This window comes from Barbatula barbatula (assembly GCF_947034865.1).
Source record: "Barbatula barbatula genome assembly, chromosome: 19".
In the NCBI taxonomy this organism is placed as follows: domain Eukaryota; kingdom Metazoa; phylum Chordata; class Actinopteri; order Cypriniformes; family Nemacheilidae; genus Barbatula; species Barbatula barbatula.
The window spans coordinates 4,172,900-4,192,211 of NC_136782.1; the positions used below are offsets into that span (position 1 = coordinate 4,172,900).

Genomic DNA, 19,312 nt, shown 5'->3' on the forward strand with positions numbered 1-19,312 from the left:
AAAGCTCTTGGCCGTCTACATACATAAGACGATATATCAAATGTGCCTGCTGGCTGGAGTTTAATGTCATCGTCCCAGCAGATGTCGCTGTCCAGCTTCTTATGGTGAGAAACAAAGTTGTTTTTTACGGTCTAGGTTAAAAATGGATGCCCGTGCGGCCCCTGTGAAATAATTTAGACACTGCTCTTCGACATTATGCTGTTTTAAATGACATTAAAGTATTATCACGTCCGTTTAATAGCTTTCAAGCTAACTTGGTTATGCCTAACTAATGGGATCAAGAGGCGAACCGGAAGTTTAAGCATCAGCCCTACGCGCATACGCAAGGCATAATGAGTCATTTCGCTCATCGCGAAAAAGGTGGATAAGCATAAATCCAAATATCTTCCTTTGTGTTCATCAGAGCAAATACATTTATACTGGTTTGGAAGAACTCGAATGCGAGTAAATGATGACAGAATTAGTATCACTTTAAGGCTCTTTATGTATGTGTGCAAAGATTTCTGGGTAGATTTCTGAAAGGGGCCTGGTGTATGTGTAAAGGGTTAAATTCCTTCGTTCTCTCGTGGGTCTAGCATGATAGTCCTGTTTAATGTAAACACTGAGAAAAGACACAAACGACAGAATGATTAATGACACGGGAGGGAGTCGAAAAAATGTGATGTGGAACAGAGAGGGGGACGAGGTTATACATCACATGAGAAAGACGACAGACACGTGGTGATATACAGAGAACTACAGCGTGTGTGTCAGAGAGAGAGTTTATTTGAACATTAAAGCCTATGAAACACAGACAGCTCTGGTCTCGGTCAGATATCATAAACATAGGTGTCTGATCTTAAAGACTGAAATACACACCGACATCCATCAGTCAGAGCACGCGCGCGAGAGAGAGAGTTTTGGCCCGGGTGGGTTTTCTTGTTTAGCCTGGCTAACCACCGGCCACGTTCATCTGGTCTGATAGATCCAACGATGTTAAAATGAAAATATGTTGGGAAAACTGTGCATCAGGTATCTGCTCCGCGCTCTGAGACAAATGAGTGTTCAATGGACATTTATGAGAAGTGTTGGGGGTTTCGTGAGGCATTTATGAGTCTGTTACAGAATTATGAAACAAGCTGTAAAGACTCATTGCAGATCGGACTACATAAACTGACAAAGAGCGTTCTGTTCCTCTCTTCTGCTTCATGTGTGTCGACTGCGTCTGTGTCATGCAATTCCTTTACCACAAATTTGTCTCACAGTTTGTGAAAACGAACCACAAACATGTGTGTAGAACACTTTAAATAAAAAAAGTTGAAGGCAAGTTTCGTGCAGGTCATGTTTTGTATATAATATGCATCAGACACAATGATATGTCTGTTATTTAAGTTAAACCTTACTTCTGTGGCACGCAAAAGAAGATATTTTGACAAATGTCTCAGCCGTTTTGTGATCATACAGTGGTGTTCAGTGTTGGAATATCTTCTTTTGCATTCTGCAGACGAAAGAAATGGAGGTTTGATATTACATAAGGGTGGGAAAATAATGAAATCATTTTCAATTGAAATATACCCATAACATTCTGGCAATAAAAGTTGAAATTGTTATCTGCTATCATTTGTATTTCTTTTTGCTTTAGTCTGATTGACCGATGTGTGTGTTGTCTGTGTGTACACATGATGTGTATTGCCATACAAACTGTGGTGTCCTGCCATTTGATACAACAGCGCCACCTGCAGTTACTTTAAAGACTGACTTCCGTAAATACTTTCAGTTGTTTTGTAGGTTTGGTAAATTAAGATAAAGTTGTACTTTAATCACATTCATATTGTATTTACAGTAAGTTAAAGTGTTTTTAGTTTTCAATTCTCATTTTTGAAACGTATATTAACTGAATGATGCTTTCATTTGCTTTATACAGTATGAGAGTATCGAGTCCCAGTGTTTGTTTGTTTTGACAATTATGGTCTAAATGTTTTCTATGAGCCCTCTAAATATAGTGTCCTCACCTGGAAAGGGTTTCTAAAGTGACTTCAGGTTGACAGTCCATTAGTTGTGGATGTGTGTGTGTATTATTTCTGGAGTGTGTTCACAACCCCTGCGGCCACAAACTCTCACACACAGGAACTGTTAAACCTCACAGCGTTTAACATGGCTTACATACCCCTCCCTTTCTACTACGGTAAAAACTCTCAGCCCCGTCAGCCAACTCCTCCGCTGCGCTTGTCCAGGTCTATGGAATGTGTGTGTGTGTGTGTGTTTTCCCCAGTGTGGCGATTGTGCTTCTTTTGCGTCCATTGGGCTCTTTCCTAGAGTTTTAATTCCTGTGTGCTCAGACTGGAGGCTATGAGCCCTGCAGCTGTGCAGTCACACACACACACACACACACACACACACACACACACACACGCCCTTCAACATCCTCGCACTATTTGTGAAGGCTTGTCTGAGGTCAAGTAAGACTGTTATACAGGGAATTACTGCTCTCCTCAAACACACGCACAGTTTCCAGCGCTCTGCAGCTGTTCTGAGAGTTTGTGTGTCTCTGAGGTATTTTCCCATATTACAATAAGCCCATTAATGCAGCTTTCCCCTCCATCACTCTCTCTCTCTCCTTCATTTCACTCTCTGTCCCTCGCTCAGACTGTATGACTGTCAGACTGCATGACTGTAAAAGATTACAATATTGTCAAAGCATGCGTGGACGCAAGTGCTCATGGGAGCGTAAGTTTGTGACACTTCTACGTTAACAGCTTATAAACATAATATATGCAATTCATATTATATACATTCAAAGAAAACAATTGAGAGACAGACAGACGGGTGAAGATAAAGAACTTTTGTAAATTACAAGTCAATCTGTAAATCATGATGAAAACAAATAAACAAACCAATCTATGTAAAAACCCTGCTGATGGACAGACAGAGGGACAAGCAGACAGACCGATGGATACATGGATAGATGGATGATAGGTGGATGGATGGATGAGATAGATGGATAGAAAGATACATGGATAGATTCATGGATAGAAAGATACATGGATAGATAGATACATGGATAGACAGATACATGGATAGACAGATACATGGATAGATAGATAAGACAAATGGACAGACAGATACATAGATAGACAGATACATAGATAGACATATACATAGATAGATATATGGATAGATAGACAGATGGATACATACATGGATAGATAGACAGATACAAAGATAGACAGATACATAGATAGACAGATACATAGATAGACAGATGGATAGATACATGGATAGATAGACAGATACATAGATAGACAGATACATAGATAGACAGATACATAGATTGACAGATACATAGATAGACAGATACATAGATAGACAGATACATAGATAGACCGATGGATAGATTGACAGATACATTGATAGATGGACAGATAAATAAAGATGAATAGCTTTTGTAAAACACAGTCTAACAGGAAGGTCGACAAATTTCCGTGGTTCACAACAAACAAAAAAAGGTTACAGTTAAATGGTTAATTTTCGTAAGGGACTTGTAATAAACAAACCAATCGCTCTAAAACGACGTAAAACAATGGCTAGCAGGCGAAGGGGCAAATATACACAGACAGGAAGATGACATGCCGTCGCGATTTACTGAAAAGTCCAAGAAATGTGATTACTTTTTTTTACGTACGTAGTTGAAATTCACAACACCTCCTACGTCACGTCGGGTGCGTAGTTGCCTTGGGAACCAGGTCCGCTTGACCGCTACTGCGCAGTGAAATTCCTCAATGCTGCAAAGACCCACAACAAACGAGCCAGAATTCACGAGGACATCGCTGTTAAAACCAAACCAAACACTATTTTATGAGAACTTGTCCTCTCACGTACCAGCAGATCTTTATTTGAGTTCAGAAGAATAAATTCGCTTCATTCTGAACGATGGCGGTTAGGTTAACGTTAGCCTAGCGGGCTAATCTCCCTCAGTCGATCCGCTTCATCTGTCACTCACAGTAAGATCCATTCCTTTTTTACGCGTTTTATTTGCTTATTTGGCAATTATTTGTAAGGAAAGTTTAGGAAAACAGAATATTTTTTTACATGCTGTACACAAAGGTGTCACAATAAAACCCACATGACAAAAGCATTTGATAGCTTTCAGACATAGTCAAACTTGTTGAACTGGATTTAAAAACGTTGTTTAGGCCTGCTTGACTTCATCTCTATCTTGTGTGTTATTTCTCAGACAAATTGAAGTGTGATCCAGCCATTTTTGTGCTATAAATATAACCATGCTATGAAAATAACTAGGTATACAGATTTTATTCAATCAATGCAAATCAAAAGCTTCTTAACTAAATAATACGGCAAATTTTCCTATGGAAAATGATGGCATATGTGAATCGACAGGTGGTTGTGTGTATTGTCATATCTCAACGATGTCCTCGGATAATATTTAGACTCTTCTGTACCTTTGTATTTGTTTTTCTCTGTTGAAAAACTGATAAAGGTGGCGTAATTGATGAGTTTACACAGGGAGGGGTGAAAGATGGCGACTGGGAGAGACGACCCCCGTAAACTCTTCATACTGACCACAGCTGGAAACTACTTCAGTGTGGACACGCCAGCATCTCCGCCCAGCAGCCGTCCACTCGATAATTTCTTAGATGATGGTAATGAACTCCTGCTCACCGTCAACAGACAAGGAGATGAGCTGCAGTTCTCAAACAAGGTGATGATATGTGAACTTCTGTTGAATCTGTTTCATGTCTGTTGAGTTTTTGTAGGAAAGATAGACACCCTTCAAGTCTCAGTTGTGTCACACTTCTATGCCTTCGAAACTTTACTGAAAAAACCCTGATATAACATTAGTATCATTCTCTTTCTTTAGCTGGAGATGATGGACTGTGAAGAAAGAGTTCTTGTGTTTTTTAAACCTCATTCGTGTGTGATATCCGAGGAGAATCTACACAGATCGGTCCTGGTCTCCTCGATGCTGGAGTCACCCATAAGCACTCTGTACCGAGCGCTGAGACAAGTCTACGGCCCGGTTCTCCTTCAGGTCAGACTTGTCAAAAAGAGTTTTTAAGAAAGATGTAGACCAAACTGGTTTTTTACTAGAACGCTTTTGCCTTCGTGTGTGTCCAGGATGAGAAATGGAGTAAATCATTCGACTCAAAGCTTCAATCTCTACTCACTGATCTTGAGGTCGGCCTGGGCGCTGTGCTCAGACACTCACACGCAGAGGATTCTGGGAAACGCAGTCTTTCAGAGACGGATGTCTTGGGTGAGTTCTTAAAGTTAACTAAATGTCTGCTTCTCTCGTCTTGAGTTTACGTCATGTTAATGTACACTGACCGATGTGCGTTGTGCGTGTGTGCAGGTATCACGACTCCTCTGGATGAGTTCCAGTTTTGGTCTGATATTAGTCGGTCTGGACGGCACAGCAGTGAGAGAGACAGAGCTGCACATTTTTCTGGACTCTTCAGAACCATTGACAAGGTAAACACTTGCAAACACGCACAGCGTCTCATTACTATAATTACAGTTCATTCATTGAATTCTTTCACGCTGCTTTGGTTTCAGGATTACAATAATCTGGACAGTTTCAGTCTGGTGGAGGTACTGGACCTGATTGAGACCACACGTGAGGCAGTAGATGATGTGTGGAGACAGAACGAGCACGGCCCGTATCCCGAGACACGCATGATCAGACTGATGGATGTCACAGGTACTTTATAGACCTCAGGATGGATTTGATCAGCATTAACATTTGTTCGTTCACATTTAACAGCATATTCACATTTTCAGAATATATATATCTTTAACGTTATCAGTATAAAACGACTGTAAAGTGATATTCCTGATGTGTGTGTTTGTTGCAGGTGGGGATCTGGCCAGATTTGTACAGAGAAAACTGAGTTCCCTCCACTTGTGGGAGGATCCATATTTCACAGTGAGGGAGGGGCTTAAAGGAGGCGTGGCTGTGTGCGAGCAGTGGGTGGCAGCTTGCGAACACCTGACAGGTCAGGTATGGAAACGTTACTTGCCTCATCCGTGGAACGGCGAGAAGCACCGCCCTCAGGGTCTGCAGAGCCTGGCCCAGCGATTGGAGGAGGTGAGAGACCACACACCTGTCAATCATCTCAGGGTATAATGCGTTGGGATGTGTGCATGTGTGGATAATATTAAGGTGTATCTGTGTATTTTAGGTGTTACAGGTTCGAACCGTGTGCGAGAAACTTCAACGTTTGTTATCTGGAGGAAAACTGCAGGTTTATCAACCGTTCACCGGACTCAACCCAATACACTACAATCCTTATACGGAGGTACACACACACTGCTTGAATGGTATTTGTGTGTTAGAAAATACAGCATCTCTTGAAGTGTTTGTTTTTGCACTAGATAGGTGATGTTTTATCATAAAGGTGACACAGTTGGTGTTTTTTATGCATGTGTTTAGCCCTTATGGAGAGCTGCAGTTTCTCAGTTTGATCGTCTCATCACTCCAGCTGAACAAGAAGCTGCCGGGAAACTGAAGACCTTTATAAGAGACGCACAGGAAAGTCCACAACAGGTACACTGTCCACACATGTCTAGGACATACAGTAGACTTGCGTATTCATTGAATTCAACAACTCATACTCTTGTTCTAGTTGGTGCAAGTCTTTCAGAGACACAAAGACCTGATCAGAAGACCCACAGTGAGCAAAGAGCTTCAGCCTGAGAGAGAGACGCTCCTCACACGACTGCTAGACTACAACAAGGGTCTGTTCAAACCCACACACACACACTGAGCGATACAACGTTAAGTAATCTGGATCCACAGCCGCGAGCGATCGAGATCACAGGTTGTGTCTCACACTGGATGTGTTGTCGTGCAGGGCTGCGAGCTGATTTCGAGAGCCGTTGTCATGGTCTCCCAGGCGAGAAGACGGGACCTCTGGTAGGCAGGAACCTCCCTGAGGTGGTCAACAATATTGTGTGGGTCAGACAGCTGCTGCTGAAGGTGCGCACACACACATATTCTGGTATTAAAAAGGAACATTTTGGCACCCTCCAGTTGTTACAAACCTGTATATATTTCTTTGTCGTGCTGAAGATATTCAGCTGTTTTGGGTCACTATTGAATCCCATAATTGTCTTAAGACCCAAAACGTCTTAGTTACAAACTGATATTAAACGGGAGGGTCTGGGTGTTTGTGTGTGTAGGTGGAGGACTCTCTGAAGATGTCGGAGGTTCTCCTCTCAGATCTGTCTGGATTTCAATCGCTGCTCCGTTTCTCCAACGAGCTCCAGGAGCTGCTGAGATCTTACGAGCAGGAGCAGTTTGAAGACTGGACCAGAGATCTGCTGTCTGGACTCTCAGATCCAAAATCTGGAATCAGGTGTATACACCTGTACTCATGACTACAGATTTGATGGTTCTTATATTAAGGTGCTTATAATTACTGGGCCATATTTCATATGTTTGTGCAGTCTGCAGGCAAGCAGTCGGGTGATGGAGTTGGATCACATGGACGGTCATCTGAAGATCCATTACTCAGACCGGCTGGTGAGTTTACTCAGAGAGGTGCGACAGCTGTCTGCTCTGGGCTTCAACATCCCTGCTAAGATCCAGCAGGCCGCAAACACAGCGGAGAAGTTCTACAGACAGGCTATCGTCCTCAAGCAGGTGTGTGAAGACAAAACACGTGTCCGATATGAAACTTGTGTTTATGTTTGCGTAAATCTCAAGGTATCCTTCTTTTGCTTTTGACAGGTTGCTCACTTCTACAACACCATCGACCAGCAGATGATTCCTTCTCAAAGACCCATGATGCTTGGCTGTGCTCTTGCCTTTGAACAGGTCATCAAGGTACCTCAGGACAAACCTTTTCTATTCTCTCTCTGTCGTGTTCTCTGTCTACTCTGTAACTTAGTGGTTAATGATGTGAGCCTGTAACTCAAAGCTTGTGGTTTCAAAGCTCGCAAGGATCGATAAAGGCCTTGCTCTTTAAAGAGAGGGATTTGCTTTAACATGTCCAATGTCTTGGGGCAGTAAATTTGTGCCTCAGTTTTTTATTTAGCGTCCAAATTAATCAAGATATTTATTAGCAGTGACGTCTTTAAAATAGTGAAAGAAATGAAATAATGAACTGCGCGGTCTGGAACTTGAATATCTCTCAACACATTTGATGTGTGTTCAGCAGCAGACCCCGAGGTCACAGTCCCGTGATGAAGGCGGGAAACACCAGATCACGTGGGAGAATCCTAAAGACCTGGAGCAGTACATCAGTAAACTTCAGAGCTCAGCGGAGAGACTGTCCACAGAGAACCGCAAACTCAGAAAGTGGCACACAGACTTCACTGACAAGGTGATCTTCATCTGTCCTCTTCATCACACTTCAGTCTAACCGGCCCGTGGAGTCATACACTTGAAATGACTTCCTGTTTCTTTAAAATTCTGTCGTGTGTGTATGTTTGTGGGATCTGTGTGTGTGCGCTGTACAGGTGGTGTGTCTCATGGGGGTTGATCTCTTGCGACAGCAGCAGAAGTGGAAAGATGGTCTTCAAGATCTCAGGACCGGATTTGCCACTCTGGAGTCTCAGGTGAAGATGGTTCTGATCTCTGACGGGTTTTGAGCAGATCCAGTGTTTTTGTAAACGTTTTTAACCTTATATATGTGTGTTCAGGGCTTCCGCGCAGGTGACATGAAGGCCTGGCGTCAGCACTGGAATCATCAGCTCTACAAAGCTCTGGAGCATCAGTATCAGGTGGGGCTGGAAGCCCTCAACAAGAACCTGCCTGAGATTAACATCGACCTCGTCTTCAAGTGAGAACTCAACTCATCTCATCTTCTCATTTATTGCTCACTTTCATTTTGCATCGGCATTGGAAAAATCTATTTACAAAACAAAAGCACCTGTAGGACTTTCAGCATTATTTATTCTGAATTCAGCGAGGAAAATGACAACACTCTGTGTTAATTGATTGATCTATGTTGCTTTAGTTTTCAAAGTCGTGTGTTTTTCTTCAGGCAGGGGAGGCTGCAGTTCCGCCCTGCGTTCGAGGAGGTCCGAGCAAAGTATTACCGTGAGATGAAAAGATTCATCTGCATCCCCAACCAGTTCAAGGGAGTGAGCGAGGCAGGCGAGGAGTGCATCTTTACATGTATGATTGAACGTAACGCTAGCGGTTTCTTGACCATCTTCAGGAAAGCCGAACATCTCTTCAGTCGACTCGCGTATGTCATGGACAAGTTCAAGGTAAAAAAAACACAGATGGGACACAGACACTGTTACAAAGCGTCATTTTTAGAAATCGTAGGAGAGTCTTGGTTTTCTCTGAAATGTGTGGAATAAAGATGTCTGCAGATCATTTAACAATCATCCTTCCTTTTTAAACCAGTGAATTTATTATTTTGGTGACCAACACACATTTTGTTTTGGCTCATCCTCATAGTCATGCCTCAGTGATCTCGCCATCTCCAAGGAGAACATTTCATTGATGGTTTTTACACTTTAATACTCATTCAAGAAAAAGGAGTGTATGCGAACTTAATGGTCCAGGAGATTGGTGTATAATGAAATCCCATAATGCATTTCAGCAGATTCAGACATTTCCATCCTGTATTGCAGATGAAGCTGAGGGAAACTGAAGTTAAATATAAGATCCAGAGAAAGTTAAAGAAAGAACATTGTCCGTAGATTTCTCAGGAATTGGGAGGTTTGGTCAGATTTATGTTGGTCGTGACTGCTGTTCTTGATCTAGTAGAGTTATCACGGGGAGGATTCCCCGCATAAAATGAGCTCCAAGCGGGAAGCAAAGGGGTTTTCTATACATAAAGTTCATGAACTTTAAATCAAATCTGCGGTCAGTATACAGTGTTCTCGAAAAAACCTTAAAACCACACGGCAACACACAGATTACTTCAGCTTCCCAGAGATTGCTATTCAACATAGAACGTGTTTTAAAACGTAGCGAGCTGCCTACCTAGACAGCATTTTTAGCCTTGAACATGCCTGTGACGCTCAAACTTGCGGTCTAGCTTGTAGGCTCAGTAGGTTTGAAGACCAGAATCGTACTCTCTCTATTGCGTTTTCACTATTTCAACTTCCGTTCTTAAAAGGCTGTTTGCTTTCGATTGCGGTTTAGAATAATCCCTGCCGGAGCATGATGTCCCATGTGAGATTATCATACCATGTCGGGGAGTCCCAGCGCTCACACACACAAACTCACTTCTGATTTCTGTCGCCCACGCAGAGGGGAAACAGCAGAACACTTCCACTTTAGCGGTGCGCCTGGGGAACCTCGTATGAGCATTGTCTGATCTTTATCAGATTTGGCAGGTGGCTCTTTTATTAGATCCCTGCTCTCCTCCGAGTTTGATTTGACACAATGAAATATAAAATAAATTCCTGCTGTATGCATACACAGACCTCTTCTCAGTAAAATTGTTCTGTCTAGATCTGTAATGCCAAAAAAAACAGAAGAGCTTCTCTGTAAAGCTCGGCGGATTTTTATTTTATTTTTGAACCATTGGAATTTGTAATGCCGATATCGAAACAGATTTATAATTTAAGTTGGGCCTTCACCCGACATTACATCTGACTATGTATAAAACTGGAGTTTTCTTCTCTTCAGAGTAAGGGGCCACTAGACCTTTAAAAGAAAATGTCTTTATTGTTTTTACATTTTTATTAACACATTCAGGATACATTACAGGACAATTCTCTCAAGATGTTTTGAATATTGAATTATGAACATATTTATTGAAATGTGTTGCTTATTTTATACATTAATTCAAACAATTTAAAATGTTACATTTGTACGTTGTTTCTTACCCAAAAAATCGAAAGTAAACGGCTTTTCCTTGCGGAAGGTCGGCATTCCGTAAAAATGAAATCAAATTCACATTTAATGTTCAGTTTTTTTCTCATGTGGCAAGTAGCCGTGTAATACGCGGGATAATGTACAAGCAGGCGGCTGTTATCGCGAAATAAGCCCCTTCAGTTTGATAACAACCGGCTGCTTGTACATTATCCCAATTCCCTCATAAATCTCACAGCTAAGTGTGTTTGATATCTGTAAGATTATTTAATATTCCGTCACGTGTGTATAGGACTGGGTTGTGCTGGGACAGGTGGACGTGGATCTTCTGGTTGAGAAACACCTTCACAGCGTTCAAGACTGGGAAAGAAACTTCAAAGCCATTAAAGCCAAAGGAAAAGAGGCTGAACGTCTGCCCAGGTGACCGTTTTACACGTGTATGTGATTGTCACGCCTCTGTACCGCGTGTTTGACACGTCGTGCTGTATTCACCCGTGTGTTTGTGTGTAGCACAGAGAAAGTTGACTGCATCACGGTGAACTGTGAGCCTGTGAGAGTGGCCGTGGACGATCTCATTCAAAGGCTGTTTGACGCACTTCTCTTATCTCTCAGAAGATCCATCCAGGGTGAGATCAGAAACACGAGGCAACTGATTCGGATTGTGATAGATTCAGAGACCATTGTGGGAAATGTCCTTTTAAATGTTCATATTTTCTATAGTTTTATTGATTCTGGCTATACGAAGTACAGCTAGTATTAAATGGATAGTTCGTCATCATTTGCTCCCCCTCCAGCTATACCAGACCTGTATACATTTCTTTGTTGTGCTAAACACAAATGAATATATTTTAATGAAAGTTTGTAACTAAGCCGTGTTGGGTCACAATTGACTCCCATAGTATGTCCTACTTTGGGAGTCAATGGCGAGCCAGGTTTGTATCAACTGGAGATGGAAAACGGCAAATGATGACAAAATTGTAATTTGGTGAACTGTTCCTTTAAGCCTTTACGTTTTTAAGCCCAAAAATGCAGTGTTTGTTTTAAGACAACCCGTAACAATGTTCTGTACTGATCGCTCCTCAGGCGCGTGTATATAGAAGATGGTACAACACTGACCTCTGCTGTCCTGCTGTGTGTGCACAGGTCACATTCAGGTCATTGACTCATTCGTGAGCGGTGCGATGGAGGTCTTGTCCTTGCGTCCTGAAAGCATTGATGAGATCGGAGGGGCCAATGCCAAACACGCTCAGCTGCAGGCTCAGAAACCAGAGGTACATCACCCACAAACCTTTCTTCTTCTCTGTCTTCGTATGGCTATCACTTTTGACCAGCATGAAGCTGTTTAGGGACAGCAAGAGTAGAAAACATGCCAGGATCACATGATTTTGAATGATGTTAGGTGTTTATTGTGTGGGATTTATATGTAGACGTTGTGTTTAGATATTGCCTCAGTTCCAGCAGGTGGAGGACAAGAACAAACTCCTGCGGTCTGTGGCAGGTGGAGGACTGGACTCCATCAGCACCCTGAGGGCAAAATGGGACAAATTTGAGCTCATGATGGAGAGTCACCAACTCTTGATTAAAGAACAGGTTAACACACGCACACACACAGTGGTTTCCGTGTTTTATGGGGACATTCCATCATTTTCATAGACTTCCATTGATTTTAAATCAAGCTTATGTTATATTCTATCCCCAACACCTAAACCTAATAATCACACAAACCTTTCTGCATTTTATAATTTACAATAAACATAATTCTGTATGATGAGTTGTTTTCCCTCATGGGAACCTTCGAAATGACATTATTAGGTCCCCACACAGTGATGAATACCCGTACACACACACACACACACACACACACACCATGAGTACACTAACACTCACTAGTGTTTTCATTTTTGCACTATTACTATTTTGAAACACAGTATGTTGCTATAAAACACAAACCACACATATATGAAGAGTTTGGTTCCAAAATGAGAAGATCATGTTTTTTTTCGTGTATTCCAATAAATATCAATCAGACTGCAGTTGGTTTGTTTTGATTTAAGCTGTAATAAATACAAAATAAAGCTAACAAACACAATAAAACTAAAAACAAAGATGATAACATAAAAAACTCAAAATAAACTGAGTTATCTCCTTAAGGAACGAAACTCTTTATATATTCTGTATATGCACATATATGCACTCAGTATATGCATGTATATGTCCTCAGGTGGAGGTTATGAAGGGAAACGTTGAGACTCGGCTTCAGGTTTACATGCAGGACCTGCAGAAATTCAGAGCTCGCTGGGACCAGCTCAAACCCAGCTATGACATCATCGAGTCAGGTGACCACGAGACGCTGCAGCGATGCGCTCAAAACATCCGAGACAGACGGGCCGAGTTCGAAGAGCTGGAAAAAACACGGAAAAAGCTCATGTGTGTGAATTCACCGTGTCATCCACCTAAATGTCTCACCACAGCAAAATGAAACATTCAAAGAAAATGTTCTAGGGCACTTTTCATTCAAAAGTTGTGTATTTTAGGGAGGGTTGTGAACACTTCCGTCTGAACGCTCCTGATGTGTCTCTGGCCGCTGACACTTTGAGAAATCTTGAGGAATGTTCAGTCATGTGGGAACTTTACGAGGACTTTCAGCAGGGACTCGATGAAAACGCTGAGCAGGACTGGATTTCCTTCAGGTCAGAACCACATTAAACAACAAATCTTGGGTTTTGTCTGTCCTTTTATATCGAACGTAAATCCAGGATTTAGCAAGACCGTGTTATATCTGCATGTGTGTTTCCCTGCAGGAGTAAAACTCACGTCTTTGAGGAGTTTCTGTTCGGGTGGCAGGACAGATTGCGGAAGCTGGAGGAACACACCAGCATGTCTGTCAAACTGCAGAAGGAAGTGGACAGATTCAAGGTTTTAACCCTGCCTGATCACATGGACATTTCTCTGCTAATGTTCTGCTGTGGAAGTTTTGTGCTGATGTTTGTGTCATGTGGACCCTTTTCGGTGTTTTTTTGTATTTCTCGTCTCTGAGTATTACAAAGTAAACATATTTTAGATAAACCTTAAAATTTATATAAATACACCATATTTTATACACGATATATAACCATGACCTAAAGAGCTGTTTGGTCTGTTGTTACGTACCGTTATGAGGTAACGTACAGCTTTGATGATTTTAACATCGATAAACACGGCCTGTTTCGTCAGCACATTTGTACTTGGAGTTTTACAGTGGCGTGTATGTGTTTTAGGCATTGGTTTCGGTATTGAAGTATGTTCGTGGCGAGCAACTCTCTCAGGAACACTGGCTGGATCTGTTCAGACTGATCTCTTTGCCCAGAGGAACCACACTGGAGACACTGCGCTTCAAAGACCTGCTCACAGTGGCCGACAACATCGTAGAAAAAGCCCTGGAACTCAAGGTTTAATCGCACGCTATTTTATACACGTTCAGAATTTAAGAACATTTTTGTGCTAATAACATATGTTGAATCAACACACATTGAGAAATTCCTGTCTTTGGATGAGCAGGATCTGAACAGTCGTGCCCAGGCCGAGGTCACCATCCGTGAAGCCTTGCGTGAGCTGGAACTGTGGGCCGCTGGAGCCTGCTTCAGTCTGACGGATTACACGGACAGTCAGGGCGGATCTCTGCATGTCATCAGGGACTGGAGAGACGTGGTCAACCAGGTCGGAGATAATCGCTGTCTGCTGCAGTCGCTCAAAGACTCGCCGTATTACCTGCGCTTCCAGGATAAAGTGTCGCTGTGGGAGACCCGACTGGCCGACCTGGACGAATACCTTCAGAACCTCAACACCATCCAGAGGAAGTGGGTCTACCTCGAGCCCATATTTGGACGTGGGGCGTTGCCACGGGAACAGGCTCGCTTCCAGAGAGTGGACCAGGACTTCAGGTAAGATGGAGGGTGGGACGCTCTGGAACAGGTCTGGGTGCAGAAGAAACTCACCTGTATGCATGCATGTGTGTGTAGGGCGATCATGTCTGATGTACAGAGAGACAGCAGAGTTGCATCTCTCACGACTCGAGGTGGGATCAGAAACTCTCTCGTCACCATCCTGGATCAATTACAACGCTGTCAGAAATCTCTCAATGAATTCCTAGAGGTATTAGCAACGTCAAGGTTCAAAAGTCACACTGATATAACAACCCCAGCATATCAAAATCCTCCTTGTGACCCCTGCAGGAAAAGCGTTCTGCGTTTCCACGGTTTTACTTCATTGGAGACGATGATCTACTGGAGATTCTTGGGCAGGCCACAAATCCCACTGTCATACACACACACCTGAAGAAACTCTTTGCTGGTAACACGCACCCGAAGAACTCAAGGATGTCATAACTATATACCCAGTATATTGTTTTCTGATTCGTTTGTGCGTTTTGAAGGCATCAGCAGTGTGGAGTTTGATCCGAGTTTTCAGAGCATCACAGCCATGAAATCCCTGGAAGGTGAGACGGTCCAGCTCCAGAACAACATCAGCATCTCCAATGATGTGGAGGTGAGATCTGTGTCACACTGCATCATGTGTTTGTTCGATATTTTCTGCTTACAGAATGACATGCTGGTAAATAGAAAATAGCGAATATTGATCTCTTAATTTTTTCTGTGGCTGTATATATTCACATATATATTATATATACTGTATAATTTGTTTTAATAATACATATTTAATAATAGTATATAACAAAACATACATATATTTATGTACAGTATGTATATATACAGTATATTATAATATACATTTTATTTATTTAATAATAAAGATACTTTTTATATATAATTAATATTTCATATTTCATTGTGTTTGTGTGTGTAAGGTTTGGTTAAGTGCACTCGCCGCTGAGATGAAAAACACTCTGAAACATCTTCTGTGTGAGTGTGTGAAAGCAGGACAGAGAGGAAATGTGGATCCCAGCCGATTTCCTTCGCAGGTAATACACACACACACACACACACGTTTCATTCGAATCACTCATAGGTCACTGTGGATCAGTTGAAGTGAATGTGGAGTGACTCTGGTTTCAGATTCTGTGTCTAGCAGAGCAGATTCAGTTCACAGTGGATGTGGAGAATGCCATACGACAGCAGACCCTTCATCAGCTGGAGCAGGAGCTCACCACCAAACTGGAAAATTACACCAGTGTCAACACCAGCACAGATGACTCTACAGGTACACAAATACTCGCCCTGTGTGTGTGTGTGTGTGGTGCAGCCTCACAACCAATTCAGAATATATATTACTTAAATGTACGTCACAATAAACAAACAATATCATGATATTTTGTTTCAGGCGTTTCATTTTTCGTGTATATTCAGCTTGTGTTAACCGTTCGCTTCATCGAATGAATAAAGCGATATCGAGGGTCTAAGAAGCTCTTCAATACATTTATGAGCTCCGATCTTTATTCCCTGAAGCTCCAGTAATATTCACAATAAATTCAGGCATATTAAAGCTCTGATGAGCCGTGCTGTTGACAGAGATTACGGCTAATTCTGCTTACAAGTCACTCGGGTTATAAATGAGCCATTACAGACGCATCTGTTTCTGTGTGATACATCAAAGCCAATCATAACCACAGCTTATCATAAAAAACACATTTATCATATTTGTGTTTGGAGAAAGCATCAGTATTACTATTAAGTTTACACTAGCGTTTAAAGGTTTCCTATTTTGCATCCTTGTTTGCAGTGTCTTAAATGTCTGAAATTAATTTAATTGAAAAACATTTTACGCATGTTTTTACATGACAAAACATTGATTTAATAAATTTTTTTTTGAAATGGATGACTTTGATTGAACAATGAAGAAAGAATAGCCAATAAGAGCACAGAAAAGATGGGAACTCCTTTTACATTGTTAAAAAATCATCTCAGGGTGAAACCTCTAGAAGCTGTTCGATAAAATGATGAGAAAACGTTTTTATTTTTATAATTATTATAATATAATTTTATGTTAGTTTTTCCTACCTCAATTATTAGTTCACCCTTTGACTAGATTTTGCAGAAATGTTTTCTTGTCCTTTTATCAAGCAGCTTCTAGAGATCTAACCCTTAGATGATTTTTAGACCTGAAGATGATCAAATATTCCCATAGTTCCCTTTGTTTTATTTCACAATTCTGTTATTTATTATTATTCTAAAATGTGAAATAAATATAAACACATACTACGGTAGTGTAGTATGTGGCAGGTAGCAAACAATTAAATATCTGGTAAAAGCGTTCCCGATATAACAACATATTTCTCACCAAGTATTAAATCTGATATCAACGGTACCATTTGATTTCTTTAATGTAAAATAAGCAATTTTCACCCATAATTCACACGGAAACATGATTTTCATTAAAAACTTAACTCCACCAATTTAAACACTGTAAAGAACCTTTAAAATAAATGATGCTTGTGTGTTTGTGACATCTGATGGACTTAAAGTACCAATACATGAGTTATCAATGTAAATACAAAATAAGCATTTTAATGTTATTTCTTTACCTAAAATTTAGCTAAAAATTGACTTTATTCCAAGAATTAAAACACAATGAAACCCCCCCCAAATATTTCCCACTTTTGTGGCATCTGATTTAATCAAAACAGAAATTACAGGTCATTTCAATGGCAGGTCTACTTGCCGGTAGCATTGGCTAAAATCTATAAACTAATTAAACTTAAAACTTTAAGCTCTAGAAGTTAAAATTGTTGAATTAAAAGAAAGAAATTTAGGTACGACTGTGCAAAGATGCCATAATATGCTTACAGACAAATCTAACCGTGTAAGACAATGTAAAGTAGGAGAAATAATCACTTATTTGCAGTAAATAACATCAAATTTCAAGTTAGAGATCCAGGTCTCTGCAACAGTAAACCTCTTTGCCATTGTGCTGCTACAAAATTACTTGAAAACTTTATTATGTTTTATCTGGAAGCATCATCAAATTTTGCAGTGGGAGGTCGAACGCTCTTTGAAGTGTGTGTGTGTGTGTGTGTGTGTTCTGTACATTGGCTGATCTGCATTTTGGTTATTGCTCAGTTAGTGTCATCATTTTTTTTGTTTAAGTATCTGTTTGACAAAATAATAAAAAAGGACTCTTTCAGTTTTTGTTTGTGGATGTGTGTGTGTTTGCGTGGTTGTGAGTTTGTGTGAATGTTGGTAGCATTGAGGATGTTTACAGGCTCACCCCTTTGTTTCTGTGTATGTATGCTCTGCATTGTAATGGTTATTGAACAAATACAAAAAATTGCTCTGAATTGTAGTTGTTTCCCATTCATCTCTTATGTCTGCCCAAAAATGGGCACGAACAGCTCATTATGTAGTTTTTTATTTTCACCAACTTAACATTGTTGAATAAAGTCCAACTTTTTTGGGTATGCTTAGGTGGCAAACGTAGGAAAAGCAGCAGAGTTTTGTACCGATCAGAGTAAGAGAAATAAAGTTATTTAAGAAAACGAAACAATTTTGCCCACATTTGTCCCCAACATCACTTTAGGGACGTGGTGCCCGTTGGCTCTGTGAGTGTAAAAATAAGGCATTGCATGTTTAAAGTTTGAATGTATGTTATCAACAAGTAGCCCTCTAGAGGATTTTAGATATTTTGGTAGCCCTCGCTTACAAAAAGGTTGGAGACCCCTGCTTTAGGGTTTAAGAGACCAAAAATGTAGACAGGCATCACACTTGTTGACCACAAGCGTCTCGTTCTAACGCTCGGTTACTGATCTTCTCGTGTTCCAGAATCCAGAGTTGTGCAGTTAAAGCTGAAGGCTCTGATTCTCGACATCATCCACAACATCTCCGTGGTCCAGTGTTTGAGAGAGGCTCAGGCGCACAGCGTGGATGACTGGACCTGGAGGAAACTGCTTCGCTTCTACCTGAACTCAGATCAGTGCTGCATCATACAGATGGTGGACGCCGAGTTCAGATACACGTATGAGTATCAGGTGAAGATCACATTCTGCGTTCTAAACTAGTGTTGTCATGTCAGCAGTCAATGAATCTCAGTTACACTTCTTTCTCTCTCTCAGGGTAACGCTCCTAAACTGGTTCACACGCCTCTGACAGATAAGTGCTATCTGACACTAACTCAAGCCATGAAGATGGGTTTGGGTGGAAATCCCTATGGCCCAGCAGGAACCGGCAAGACTGAGTCGGTCAAAGCCCTGGGAGGTCTATTCGGTAGACAGGTGCTGGTCTTCAACTGTGACGAGGTACACACACATGGGCTCAAAACCAGTTTTAATACAGTTTCCTCATTGCAAATCATTGGTTGTTTATTCAAGAGTAACTATTACAATGCTCTTGAAATGACATTTCATGCTGTGTGTGAATGCAAGCAGTCTGCCAAGTTGGAAAGCAGAAAGTGAGCGAATAACAAAGTTATTGGATTGGGAAGCCCCCAAAAAAGTATTCGACTGTGAATCACACGAACAAGTCATCCGTCGTTCCAATTTCAGTTCCGTGTCAGATTTGCGTCACTCGGTGTAAACCTCACCTACGTTCCATTTGCAATGCTGTA

At 41.3% G+C, this 19,312-nt stretch overlaps 1 protein-coding gene across 1 annotated transcript in view; it reads left to right on the top strand.

Annotated features, from left to right (window-relative positions):
• Nucleotides 1-3,810: 3,810 nt before the first annotated feature.
• The window catches only part of dync2h1 (dynein cytoplasmic 2 heavy chain 1), a 55,051-nt gene continuing 39,549 nt past the window's right edge, over nt 3,811-19,312 (top strand). Inside the window, exons 1-34 of the mRNA XM_079481840.1 lie at nt 3,811-3,980; nt 4,478-4,699; nt 4,859-5,029; nt 5,116-5,254; nt 5,351-5,469; nt 5,554-5,698; nt 5,853-6,085; nt 6,180-6,296; nt 6,431-6,544; nt 6,624-6,735; nt 6,852-6,976; nt 7,180-7,355; nt 7,447-7,642; nt 7,730-7,825; nt 8,157-8,324; nt 8,461-8,559; nt 8,644-8,783; nt 8,988-9,216; nt 11,073-11,200; nt 11,291-11,406; nt 11,924-12,051; nt 12,221-12,370; nt 13,002-13,207; nt 13,315-13,470; nt 13,582-13,696; nt 14,038-14,208; nt 14,318-14,700; nt 14,779-14,911; nt 14,992-15,109; nt 15,192-15,304; nt 15,624-15,737; nt 15,832-15,976; nt 18,532-18,737; nt 18,822-19,004. Coding sequence (XP_079337966.1) covers nt 4,517-4,699; nt 4,859-5,029; nt 5,116-5,254; nt 5,351-5,469; nt 5,554-5,698; nt 5,853-6,085; nt 6,180-6,296; nt 6,431-6,544; nt 6,624-6,735; nt 6,852-6,976; nt 7,180-7,355; nt 7,447-7,642; nt 7,730-7,825; nt 8,157-8,324; nt 8,461-8,559; nt 8,644-8,783; nt 8,988-9,216; nt 11,073-11,200; nt 11,291-11,406; nt 11,924-12,051; nt 12,221-12,370; nt 13,002-13,207; nt 13,315-13,470; nt 13,582-13,696; nt 14,038-14,208; nt 14,318-14,700; nt 14,779-14,911; nt 14,992-15,109; nt 15,192-15,304; nt 15,624-15,737; nt 15,832-15,976; nt 18,532-18,737; nt 18,822-19,004 — 5,127 coding nt within the window. The 5' untranslated portion in view covers nt 3,811-3,980; nt 4,478-4,516. The remainder of the gene's footprint in view (nt 3,981-4,477; nt 4,700-4,858; nt 5,030-5,115; nt 5,255-5,350; nt 5,470-5,553; nt 5,699-5,852; nt 6,086-6,179; nt 6,297-6,430; nt 6,545-6,623; nt 6,736-6,851; nt 6,977-7,179; nt 7,356-7,446; nt 7,643-7,729; nt 7,826-8,156; nt 8,325-8,460; nt 8,560-8,643; nt 8,784-8,987; nt 9,217-11,072; nt 11,201-11,290; nt 11,407-11,923; nt 12,052-12,220; nt 12,371-13,001; nt 13,208-13,314; nt 13,471-13,581; nt 13,697-14,037; nt 14,209-14,317; nt 14,701-14,778; nt 14,912-14,991; nt 15,110-15,191; nt 15,305-15,623; nt 15,738-15,831; nt 15,977-18,531; nt 18,738-18,821; nt 19,005-19,312) is intronic.